This window comes from Salvelinus alpinus, chromosome 13 (genome assembly GCF_045679555.1).
Source record: "Salvelinus alpinus chromosome 13, SLU_Salpinus.1, whole genome shotgun sequence".
Classification (NCBI taxonomy): Eukaryota; Metazoa; Chordata; class Actinopteri; order Salmoniformes; family Salmonidae; genus Salvelinus; species Salvelinus alpinus.
Genome location: NC_092098.1, coordinates 31,661,999 through 31,675,387, shown reverse-complemented (window position 1 = coordinate 31,675,387; position 13,389 = coordinate 31,661,999). Strand labels below are relative to the sequence as shown.

The 13,389-nt window shown below is 42.1% G+C and overlaps 2 protein-coding genes and 1 pseudogene across 2 annotated transcripts; all 3 read left to right on the top strand.

Annotated features, from left to right (window-relative positions):
* The first annotated feature begins 4,842 nt into the window (after positions 1 to 4,842).
* Positions 4,843 to 6,177, top strand: LOC139537559 (uncharacterized protein C11orf87 homolog). The gene is made up of 2 exons (XM_071339002.1): positions 4,843 to 4,956; positions 5,474 to 6,177. The coding sequence occupies exon 2, from the start codon at positions 5,579 to 5,581 to the stop codon at positions 6,062 to 6,064; it is 486 nt and encodes a 161-aa protein (XP_071195103.1). The 5' UTR covers positions 4,843 to 4,956; positions 5,474 to 5,578; the 3' UTR covers positions 6,065 to 6,177.
* A 3,874-nt stretch (positions 6,178 to 10,051) lies between these two features.
* Positions 10,052 to 11,388, top strand: LOC139536726 (uncharacterized; annotated as a pseudogene).
* LOC139537558 (thread biopolymer filament subunit alpha-like) lies at positions 11,292 to 12,764 on the top strand. Its single transcript, XM_071339001.1, has 3 exons — positions 11,292 to 11,530; positions 12,248 to 12,305; positions 12,587 to 12,764. Exons 1-3 carry the CDS (start codon positions 11,403 to 11,405, stop codon positions 12,668 to 12,670), a joined length of 270 nt encoding a protein of 89 aa, XP_071195102.1. The 5' UTR covers positions 11,292 to 11,402; the 3' UTR covers positions 12,671 to 12,764.
* The last annotated feature ends 625 nt before the right edge of the window (positions 12,765 to 13,389 follow it).

The window sequence follows — 13,389 nt, the reverse complement described above, 5'->3', positions numbered from 1 at the left end:
AAATCGGTCCCCAATTTTGGGAATGAAGCAGATGGCCTTTTTGTGGTGTTTACTCCCCCTTTTGCTGTGCTTTGAGAGAGTGAGTAATCCAGGGAAGGCTGGATTACTGGGTTTTAGCGCAGAGTCCTCTGCCTGTCCTTTCCAACTAAATCTACATAATTAGAGAGGGGGAAAATATAGACTGCAGAAGACGGAGCAGCAAAGTGAGTTTCTCCCACAATGACCTTATCAAACTTAGCCGGAGCAGCAAACAGTCAGGCCCTGCTCACGGCAGTGACAAATGGAGCTGATGAAGTTGTGTGTGATGGGGACGGATGGAGGCAGTTCCTTAAGTTTTAAGCTGTCTGTGTCCACAGTCATCCATCAGGGCTGTGTGCCCTCCACTCGCCTCGCCATCCACTTTGCCCCAATTTTTCCAACCTTATCTTCCTTCCTTTCTTTATGCGCAGAGGACAAGCTTGACCCACTCCAATCCACTCATATGGCCAAAAGACCATAGCCCTCAAGCTCCTCTTTGGTCACTTATTATCAACATCTTTGTCTCAGTATTACCAATGCTTCTCAGAACTGGCCCTTGTAATAGTGTAGAGGGGTAGAGAATAACCCTGCCCCTATATAGCATTGCCATAGTATAGCATTGAGTAGATGGTTCCATTTGTAGACTTTTATTTTCCTCGTTTCCTTGTTGATGTTATAAGGTCTAGTTTGTCATCTTGAGTGTGTGCAGTATGTTGATATTCCATGCACATCTCATGGTGATGTTTGCTGTGGCTCCTCGGTAGTGTTCGATGGAGTAAAGATTGCTGTAATGCAGTGTGACTCAAATATCAGTCACATTTCACTGTGAGTGATGAGTTCAATTCAGGCATTTTTGTGGGGGAAAGAAAATCTCCCTATCTTTGTAAATAGTGTGTCATTTTCCTAGTCATTATCAGTCACAGCAATGAGAAACAATGATTCTATCTGTGTTTGTCTAACGAGTTCACCTTGTTAACGATTGAACACAGTGGAGAGAGAACCTCTGCCAGGCCCCAAGATGCAACAATAATTTATTTATGTGTGTATTGACTCAGGAGTGTTTGCTTCTACTATCCTCTAGTTTGGGGTTCCCAACCAGGAGTTTTGACCCCAAAATGGGATTGCCAAAAGTTTCCGTTGGATTGCAGGCACTTCCTTGATTTGAGGTTTAAAAAAACAAAATTATGTTTTCTATTTTAACTTCTCCCATGATCTTGAAACTGATGGGTATACTGCAAAGCAGGATCAATGAGTTAGCCAGCTAACTTTAATAAACAACCAAAAATAACTATTGATTTTCTGATTTATTATGGAAGCTAAACATGTGTTTTTGTTTGTTGAATCAATTAGACCATGCATATTTCAAGCCTATCTTTATTAAAAATAAGAAGTTATTTCAGAATATTTAGCTGGCTAACTCATTGATCCTGCTTTATACTATACTTCTGGAATCCATAGCAGTGAAACTGCAACGTCCGTTTGCGATATTGCAACAACAAAGACGTTACTTAAAACTAAAAATGTTCCCCCTCGGACATCATTGCACTTGAAAAGGATGTCACGATGCTTTCTTAGCGAGTACCACTTCCTCCCAATTCTGCCCATACCTGGCACCAACGCGGGACCTCTGCCCTCAAACACACGTGACCACCGCCCTCAAGCATCTTATGCCGATCGCGCCACCTCAAAGCTAGATAATGAGGCTTAAGTTTCACACAACCCCATGTGCTACACACGCGTAGTAGTACATACACTACTGTTCTATTTATTTTTTACTACGATGCAAGATGCTCCTCTGCTCTGTTTAAAAAACAATAACAAATGAGCCTGGGGCATTCAGTGCTGCTACTTCACCTTACATGCTGACCAGACCGCATGCGTGTGTCTGCTATTGCACGCATGTTGATTTTGTCCCCACACACCAAACACGATCAGGACATGCAGGTTGAAATATCAAAACAAACTCTGAACCAACTATATTAATTTGTTGACAGGTCAAAAAGCATTAAACATTTATGGCAATTTAGTTGGCTAGCATGCTGTTACAACTTAATTTGTCCTGGGTTATAAACATTGGGTTGTTATTTTATCTGAAATGCACAAGGTCCTCTACTCCGACAATTGATCAGTTTCTAGTAATATCTCCTCCTTCAGGCTTTCTTCTTCGGACTTTATATGGCGGTTGGCAACCAACTTTAAGATGCATTACCACAACCGAATGGAGTGTGGACCCCAGTTCATCTTTCAATCACCCACGTGGGTATATGCTCCTAAAATACAATGAGAAGATGGGAGAGGCAGGACTTGCAGCGCGTCGAACGTCAACGCACACGAAAGCAGTGTGGGTGCAATGATTGAATAACATGATTGTGTACATTTATTTTGCGATGCTCGCGCACGTAAAGCAAGTGGTGTGGTCAGCATGTTATGCGGAGCTCAGCTTTAACCTTCCCTTTCCTTATCTGACCCTGACAGGGGTCCATACTTGCAAACATTTGAAAAATTAAATTAAACCTCCTTCTCAAAATGTGCATCTGCCAATTACAATCGTCAACGTAGTTGCAGGTGATAGAACGCAACATTGTAGCTGATCCCATCAAATAACCTGGCATACGTTAGCCCTACGCTAACCTCACCAGCTGACAGTGATTTTTTCCTGTCACAAATTCTGCATCAGCCAATCAAATATTTCAGACTTTATATCCACCAACCAATGGCATTACTTAAAATAGGTCAACTTGGCCACCAGAGGGATATTTTAAATCTCTAAATTCAAGGTTTACTATTGTCCCGCTCATCTGTCTCAAGTGTAGAGTGCCAATATTGCATGATGATGCATCCTTGACTAGGCTATTAGCTACTAACTTTAGACAAATTCACGTATGACAAAATACCACAATTTTCCTAATCCATTTCACACACACCCATGTGCTTTTATGGAAAAAAAGATAAAGGAGGTCTATAACATTTTAAGTTTGTCATACATCGTTAAAAAAATTAAAGAGCCTTATGGACTTCAAATAGCTGTCATGTACAATCTTAATCATTGCTTCCTGGTGGTACGCACTACTAAAGCGGTTGACTCTAAAACAATAGTGCACGTTAACTGTTCATTCTAGCCCCCCTTGCATCAAGCATTTTTGTTACAGTGAAAACACTGTTCACTGCTGCTCCTCGACGCTTCATTAAAATAATGCATATGTGACAGTGGATGATTATAATAATCCATATGAAATGTTGTACATGTAAGTGTAGCATACACGTCTATGTAATATAGCCTATAGTAGGGACGATTATTTATGTAGCAGTGCCAGTAGCCTGTGTCTTGGTCTGCAAGACGGACTCTAACAAGAAGCTCCTCATTAAATGCATTCGTAATCTTCATTTACAAGGGGGGGAACTAAAGTGGGATTCGAACCCTTTCACCATCTACGACAAATATGAGGAGTTCTAGGCGCTCTACAGTGTGAAGCCAGCTATATGACCTGTCAGACAAATGCATGTGGTCTAGTGCTTTGATTTTCAGAACGTGCCATTGGACTGCTGTTAAGTGCGCTTTCATGAACAGGTGTTGGATCACGTCCAACGAAAGCAACGATTTTAATTGGCTAATAAGGTATTTCAACCGGATATAATCCTGCCAAGCTCGCAGTTTAGCACAGGGCTAAGTCTGTCAGGTTATCTGATGGGAACAGCTAACAGTGTTTGACCACGTGCAACTACGTCAACGATTTTAAGAGACAGAGGTCCAGGTTAAATTTAAACTTTTTCTAATGTATGGCCCTCAAGGTTCTTGCATCCTTAAAGTCATAATTTGGACATGGGTAATGTCATAATTTTCAGGAGCGAATGAGCCCTGCATATTGGTCGGGAATTTGGGCAACCTGGTTGCACATTTGAAAACATTTAGCTTACATTATATCTTGCTGGAGCCTCGCAGTGTGATGTTTGCATCTTTTGGCTAAACATCAGTTTTACAGTGAGTTCGTGAGATCATGTTGTATGGATTTATCCTTTACCACAGGAAATGGTGTAATTTGATTTACCAGCTCCCCTTCGGTAGACTCAAACCATTTTTATAAGATCCTGACTGTAAACTGTGGCATTGGCAGCTCTAAGATCTGCCTTTACTGTTGGCCAAGTCAAGCATTTTTTTTTTACAATGGGCCACTTAGGCATACCCTACTAATGTAACTTGCTGTGTAAAAGTGGGCCCACTAGCCTCTCTTGACAAAGAAATGCTGCTTTAGCCTACTACAAATACAGTCCAGTGATACTTCAAGTTTACTTATGTGAAGTGATTGATTTAGAGTTATTTCTGCTCCCCCCCTCATGAATGCCAGTAATCTCTATCAATTCCGTTTGACACCAGCTTTCCTTTTAGACAACCTGCATCACCATGGCAGTCCCAATGCATCAGGGTCGAAAGCTAAGTTGGTTTGACCAAGCATATGACCATGTGAGAAGTAAAAGTGAGTGAAATGCAATGTCGATAGTCTTAGGTAGACTGACTGTAGTCGTGATGCTGTGCAGCTGATTTCAGCACCAGTGTCGTGGGGAACAGCTCCACACTATGTTGCATGCTTTTGCTGAAGTGCGTGCATGTGACCAATATAATGTACGTTGGGGTTCAAGGCGTTTTTTCAGTTTATTGATCGCGTATCTGTAGGTCGTATAGGCTACGCTTGATGTTCTACTGTATACGTTTCCTCTAAGCTTTTCAGAAGGCAGAGGAGCCTGCAGAGGAGCCTGCAATGTAGACTCAGGTGATGAATGTGGAACACAGATGTGCATCCACTGTGGGTGTGTGTGGACAGAGTACAGCTTTCGCATTGTGGGATACGTCATTGCGATCCATGATAATTCTCTCTGCTCCACATATCGCCACTCCGGCCGGTCCTCGACTCTGAAACGGCTTCGACTAGACAGTTTCAGCAGGTAAGAGATTAAAACATCTATTTTTCCCTCAAACATAAACGAACAGACTGAAATATTCCAAGTGTTTTTTTAAATTTCTGACTCTTGAAAATAGCCTAGCTTAAATCATGTTGACCACGTATTGTTTCATGTAAGTACATTCGTTTCATTGTAATTGTAGTAGCCTGGATGCTGCAGATGCAAGTCTCAAGTGCATCTTTTCCCTATTCACATAGGAACTTTTGCAGTAAACTGATTGGAATTGTATGGAATTTAATTATGGCTCTGTCGTCCAAATATAATTATGATTTCTGTTCTGGAGCCATACATTTGTTGTAATCTCAAAACTGACGCGCAATTATGCACGCCTAATAGTCCTCTCAATTATTTAAATAATTTAATCGGGCGTGCCGTGAATGGTGAGCCTATACACTGATGGCATATGCATACCACTGTAGTCTCGCTACACAATGTTATTGGCTTATTGTATTCTTAACATGTTGCCACTGATCTCAACGGCGTTTTAATTTCCATTTAGGTCAATCTAATGGGACAGTCAAGGCCTTTGATTCCATTTGCCTCGTCGCGCTGAGGTTGGAGAGGACATATTACTACCCCGAAGTGAAAATCAAAGCCCAACGAAATGACAAACAAGGAGTCCGAGGGTTTGGGTCTCTCCATACCACTGTGCATCTACAACGGAGCTTCCCAAACCAATGGTACCTGCATGGACCAAATTGGCCGCTTCTTCCAACCGTTCTCCTCGACCTTTGCGCTCATGGTACTGGTGGCCATGATAATTGGGATAATATTGGTTTCCCTGGCAGCATTTCACTTTAACAAGAGGAGAATGAAGAAGAGGAAGATCCAACGTGCCCAGGAGGAATACGAGCGTGACAACCTCAGCCCGTCCACCAAGGCGAAGAGAGAGCCTACGAGACCATGTATTATTGTCCGACCGTCGCCTCGAGATGGCGAACACCGGCCACACTCCGCTGTCCAAAATACCAGTTGTCACATTCAGGAGGACGTCGGTACCTTACCCATTACAAATAATGCGTCAGAATTGGATATGGCACACATTGAGCAAGGAGACGGACAAGTGCTGGAAACAGTCGTCTTGTCTTGATAACGCTGCAATTGAAAGTGTTGGGACTTTGTAAATAAACAACATCCACGTTATAGTTCAGGTGTAACTGACAAAAAACATCAATTTGGGATTAACTGGGAAAGCAATATGGCACAAAAACAAACAATATGACCTCAAGGAACTATGTTTGCCATTTTCATCATAAATCACACCGAGTGGATTGATATGTGCCACGTTTGTAAATTGTGTATAAAAGTAGAGTCCGTCAGTATATTGGAATACATTTGTGGAATAATTTCAGCAAAGGACCATTTGGTAGAGTATTGTAAATTGAAGACAGGCCACAAGAAAGAGCGCTGTCCGTGGTTATGAAATCCCTGGCCCACTAGAAAGAGCGCTGTCCATGGTGCTGAAATGTAGATACATTCATGTGCCCCTAGCACAATTTCGTTGTGTAGATGTAAATTGCTACTTGTCCAAGTATTCTAAAGTATTTATTTCTGCGACTATTTCTACTACTGGACTTGCAAATGGTAGAATTAGATTTTTACCTAAAGAAATATTGCCCCAAAAGTTCACTCAAACTTCTTAAAACCAGTTCCACAGAACAAGCTTCACTTTATAAATCATTCAGTTGCTATATTGGCAGGCTTGAAATGGGTGACATAGCACATTTCATGTAATATGCTCTGGCGACCTTGCATTCCTCTTAGTCTCAATCCATTTGATTTTATTTGTACAACGCTTTCAAACGAAGAGCAAGTAGATGTAGAAAGATACCTTAAGAGGAACCAGACTCTCTGATTGGCATGTGCTTTGGCACCCTTTCAAAACGTTTTGTAGGAGCTATCAAATAAAGCTTTTATGTCATGTTTGACAAGGTCTCACAAACCTACTTAGGGCTTTTGGCTTTGTTAAAAGTGTGGCAAGCGGTTTAAGTTTACATTTGTTGAGGTTAGGCAGTGCAGACTGTATTTAGAAATGGCCTCAAATAATTATTTTCAGAGATACATAGTTTAATTAAAATTATGCATTTTTATTGGTTGTTGATATAAAGGACATCAATCTTTTCTTTAATGTCTTTAAGATGACTGTAGGTTCTAGCATGTGTGACTTCTTGTAGGGCACAATGCGTTTGGTTTGTAATAATGCACTATTCCAGATTGAATTATTTCATGTGCCAGATAGCTGTGAGTCCTAATAGCCTATAGCAGTCCAGTATTTATAATGTACCCTCTGAAATGTAATAAATGGGGCATCATAAATATTTCTTCATGCTTATTTTCTTTGTCATGAAAGTCACATTTTGTCTCCTTTTCTACCTTGAGCCACGTTACGTCAAACAGAATACTGGTGTAACAAAACATTTCCAGGTGAACAAAAAGGAGAGCAGTCATTGATAATACCAATCAAAGATCAATAGAGTTTAATACAATAATTCAGGGAGACGCCTCCAGAACAGAAGCATAGAAAATGTCTAACGGGTCTCTTGGAGACAGGCCCTTTCTAATCAGACAGTAGGCTACCAAAAGGTATCTACACATCAGCGCAAGACGCTTGTACAAAGTCAGTCAAAACCAAAGACAGTGGCCTTGTCCAAAATCTGGCTTGCCTAGGCTACTACTTACTGAATACTATGTACCAGAGGAGGCTGGTGGGAGGAGCTATAGGAGCACGGGCTCATTGTATTGGCTGGAATGGAATAAATGAAAATGTATCAAACACATGAAAACCACGTTTGACTCATTTCATATTCCATTCCAGCCAATACAATGAGCCCGTGCTCCTATAGCTCCTCCCAGCAGCAGCAGCCTCTGATGTGTACTAATCGTACTACATACGATTTAGAACGTACTGAGGGCTCTGCTACTTTGATGAGCAACCAGAAATAACTATTGATAACGAACTCCTTGATCCTGTTTTGTAGTATACCCTTCTGTTAACGAATGCATTAAGCAACAAATATCAGCATGCTAGGCTATAGCCGCAGTAAGATGTTTGGGCTGCACTCGGCTCATATTACTGAGAATGTGTCATCTAATGCTCCATTGCGTTGATTCCAGCCATTTCATCAGTTTGGTACAGCACGTCCCCTCAGCTGATTATCACCTGTTGTTAGACACTTAAATCTCGAAAAGACGATAATCGTCCTCAATAGTGTGCAGCAAATTCTAAAACTAGAGGAGAAGCCAAAATAAGTATGACATCCCAGCATTTAAAGCATGCTGAATTTGACATTTCACATTGGCTTACTATACAGCTTTTTGTCACATAGGTCTACCTAAAATGCTGACTATTTAAAACGCAAGTAGGCCTTTGGGTATTCGGACATGACCATTGACTTTGCAACAGAGTCACACAGTGTTCATAATGTCGTCAATACAATAATAATCAGTGTCATCGGTCCTTGTACCTTCAGTAACTCTGCTGTCAATCACTATCAAACGATATGAGAACATTCCATATCAAGTCTAGTGACCATCAACCCGGCATACACAAATGAGTAACAAATAGAACAATGGAAATCATTAATATTACAGAAACGGAAAACAAATATGCTAAGCATTGTGTTAATTACTCTAAACTGAATATTAACTTTATTCATCTTAAATATTACCATTACAGGTAGTTTGTAATATTAATGGAACATTGTGATGTTGGAAAACTCTTGTGCATTCTGAGCCTCACTTTCAGGGTAGAATGGATGATCCTCTCAAAGAAAGGGGATGCCTAGTCAGTTGCACAAGTGAACACATTCAACCAAAATGTGTCTTAAATCGACCTTGGCTCCATCAGTAACCCAAGGGGTTCCTTGATCTTATTGAATCTAAAGTCACACCTACCTCTCCTGATTGGATCATTGGGTATTTGAGTGCTTTGACAGGTTCTCTAACAGGAGTCTATGGCAGTGGGTTTCCACTGGATAGCACAGCCAGTCAAAATTGGCTATCATAAAAATTCCTGAAAACAAATGTGCTATTTGGTTTTAATTTAAGGTTAGGCATAAGGTTGGCAGTATGGTTAATGTTAGGGTTAGAATACAATTTTAATAATAAATTGTAGAAATTGGCAGTTTAATGACCTTGTGGTAACTAGTGAGGCTGTGGCCCTTGGCCAGGTGCCAGAAGAGCATGTTCCTAATTGTTTCCTAAAAAAACAGCCCCGGGGCCGTCATTGTAAATAAGAATTTGTTCTTAATTGACTCGCCTGGATAAATAAAGGTTAAATAAAATAAATACCTGGCTGGAATTCAGCTCCTATAGGACACACTACTGTTGGGAGTCTCTCACCGGATCTGTCCACAGACTAATCTCATTGGCGACTGTGGGGACAAATAGATCCCTGCTATTTACTCTTTGTAATTGGATTTGCATTACAAAGTTATAAGGAAGCAAAAACTCAACACGAGCTGCATGTTTACTTTTTCGCCATTAGGGCTGATATGTGTATGGACAAGTTTGAGCCTAGTGGATTGGAGAAAGGAGATGATCTAGAACTGAACTCGGTCCAATCAAAAGGATGATGGATTTGGAATGCACTTTTCTAGATGTTAAAAAGCGTTTTTACTGTACATTGTATATTGTGGAAACCCGCACATCCGTTACCACCCTCCTAGTGGGTAGAATGCTGAAGCTCCTATAGTCTGTTGCAGCATGTTGCATACCATATACCTCTGTCAAAGGCAAGAATGTGCAGTGATCCCTGTGAATGATTTATGAGCGACGCCTTCAGTGAAGCGGTACAATCTCCAAAAACGACAGCTTGATAGCATGACACTGGAAGATAAAACGGAGATCAGTCGTTGCCAGGCAATTAAACGGCTTTAGTGAAAGAGCCAAAGTAAGTGCACCCTTATTGTCGAGAAAAACATCCATCTAGTGCCAAGGCAACACGAGTTAGAGAGGCTGAGCTTCTGGAAAGACATCAGTCCCTGGTTGCCTGGGGGGCAGCAGTATCTCTCCCGACATCTGTGGGATTAGATGGCCTGTCGGGCAGACGCTGGCCTGTCTGTGAGCCCAGCTACCTGCAGTGACGTGAGCCGCCTCCCCAGCAAATGGGCAGCCCTAGTGTATATAAACTCCTGGGAGGCTGGCAGTCCGTCTGTCTATGACTAGGGAACTCATCTTGGACACCCCAGCTTTGAGGCTGCTAACATGGCGGAGACTAACCTGAGAATCAGTGGGGGGTGGTGAGGTTTGGGGTTCACCTATGGGGGCAACAGGCTCTTCTCTGGGGGCAGGAGCGGTGGAGGTGGTGGCGGAGGGGCCGGACTGGCCCTCTCCAGATCTTTTGGAATTGGGGGGGTGGAACAGCGGGGCTCGGCATAAGAGGAGGGCTCGGATATGGGGCTGGGAATGGGGGGAGGCCTGGGTATGGGAGGTGGAGGAGGTGGTCTTGGGATGGGAATGGGTGGACATGCCCTGGCTCTAGGAGGAGGTGGTGGCGGGGCAGCAGGGTTCAGGGCTGGAGTGGCCCCACTCAGGGCTCACTTGGGTGGCCGCGTCTTCAAGATCAGAGGCAACCCGTCCTTTCTGAGCTCCACCACCGCAGTGGGTGGTGACGTGGGTGGTCTCAGCCCCGTGCCCAGCATCGACCCCTCGCTGCCCTCCCTCGACACAGTCCAGGTGACCCGCCTAAAGGAAAAGGAGGAGCTGAAGGTTTGCCACCTTTATTGACAAGGTATGTCACATAAACATTACACGTCATACAGACATTATGTTTTAATGACTATAATCAATAATCAGTGAAAGTTGATGTTGGTATTTAGCCACTTTCAGACTTTTAATGCAATTGTATACATTTTTCTATCACAGTAATATTTGAAGTGCATTTGCACTCGAACAACCAAATTAAACTCAATATTTGTATTTCTGCTTGAACAAACACAATGATTAGCATTATGTTGATCAGTATTCCATCTACCCATCAACATCCTCCACACCCCAATCCTGTGAGTATTTTTCATACATTGACCTACCATAATTAATGTCTGTGCTTCAATCGAAACCCAATTGAGGATAGTATCAGATTGTCCTTGTTATGGAATTGATAGCAATGCTCATGTATGCATTCAACATTGTTAACATGCTAAAACATATTACGCATGTATTTTTTGTATATTGTGCATGTGATTTGGTCTGGCAAAATAAAACGGGCCCGTTGGAATGTCCTGAACATCAATGTCCAAAATCATTCAAGCTCATTGAAATTCAGACCCATTCATGGAGAGGAACATCACCAGACTGTATGTCTGTGTGTTAACCTAATATAAATCTATGTGTGTACAGTATTCATCGATCTGGCCTCTCTCACTCTCTGTGGTCCCCAGGCTCGCTCTCTGGAGCAGACCAACGCTGTGCTGAGGGCCAATATCTCCATGTTCACCAACCCGGGGGAGGGCGGCCCTACCTACAAGACCCAAATCGATGGCCTGTCCACCACCAAGGAGGCCATTATCACCGAGATCGAGCACTACAAGAGCCTCATCGACGACGTCCAGAGCAGGTGGAGTGGGGTTAGGGTCGATTACCTCACAATACAGTGGGGCCATAAAGAAATAATCTGTGACCCCATAATACACAGTACAGTATATACAGTTGGGTCTACTAGTCTGTAATGTTCAATACATGAATAATCTGCTGGCCGCACCAGGTCTGAAGATTTTTTATTTATTTATTGAACCTTTATTTAACTAGACAAGTCAGTTAAGAACAAATTCTTATTTATAATGACGGCCTAACAGTGGATTAACTGCCTTGTTCAGGGGCATGACGACAGAGTTTTACCTTGTCAACTCGGGAATTCGATCCAGCAACCTTTCGGTTACTGGCCCAACGCTCTAACCACTAGGCTACCTGCCGCCCGAAGTCTCTCAGCCTCATGTAGGTGTTGTGACTTTTCTTTATAATTACCTCGGCAGATCAATGCTTTTAATGCTCAGTTGGAGCAAAATCTAATAATAGCCTTCATTGTTCTCCAGCAGCAGAGTCTTGAGACTTTTGTTCTGAAGAGAATCTGTATCCAATCATCACAGAGCTTGAGATTCAATTGATACTGCGAAAATGATAACAAATACCCACATTTTGTTTCAGCCGAGTACACAATATATTATCCTTTAAACTCATGAAGCAGAATTGTAGACATTGATAATATATTAAACTTAATGCATAAATGTGACTGAAAGTTCATTGATATAAAACCTTATATTGGTTTTATGTTAAGATTTGAGGAGACTGCCCAAACCAAGTCATTAGAGATGGACTGGACCACATTAAAAGAGGTATGGATACATCATGGTGTTGTCATCAAACTATGGAAAGATTAGTCAAACAGAGGCTGGTGGGAGGTGCTATTGGACAGGCTCATTGTAATAGCTGGAAGGGAATACTATCAAACATATGGAGACCACGCTTGACTCTGTTCCCTTCAGTCCATTCCTGCCGTTACAATGAGCACATCCTCCAATCACTCCTTCCACCAGCCTCTGCTGATTCAAACAATTGAAATAATGAATGACATTCTGTTATGGCTATGAAAACCACTATTCCCATGCTTTAACAGGAGGTGAACAACCTCTACCTCAGCATTTTCGAGCTTCAAACCAACATTGGTGGACTGGAAGATCAGATCGGTCTCTCAAAGTAGGTGTATGATGCTGTGAGTACATGATGACATAACTATTTTACTGAAACATTCCAACATTCTCGCTAAACTTGCAAGGCGGGTGGTTCAGTGCACATTTAGGCTCTCAAAAATTAGCAAACATGAAAACAGTGAAGCATGTTTTCCACTTGGTATACTTTCCCAGCAATAGTTTTATTCAAATTCTACATATGCACCGTTCCTTATCTGCTCCTGTACTCAACCAGTAAAAGCATTACTTCCCGAGTCTTCTGAAGATGGTCCCCTGCCCAGGCGCTGCATTAAAATGTCTCCCCATCAATTATGGAGATTTAGACAAGCTGAGAGCCAGCACTCAGCACCGCTGCTGGTCTCTCTCTCACTAAATCACCACTGCAGAACCTGACCTTCCATAAGTGTTCACAACATTAAGAATTTACATTACAGATCCTGTGTGACTCTCTCTGTACACTTTCTGCATCCTTAAAAACAGCTTCATTTTGGTACACAGGAGGGACAATATGGGTCGGTAAGTGCAACAAAAACAACACTGTTACAGTATTAATGGGGATCAACAAAGAGCAGGGAACATTTACCAAAGTCATATTGAACCGTGTTCAAATAAAGGCTACATGCCCAATGTGTTTCCAGAGTTCAGTTGTGACTGTAAATCACTGCTCAGATAGTGGTATGAACATTAAACAATAGCTTTATTATATGTTGTCATATCCACAAGGTTAAAA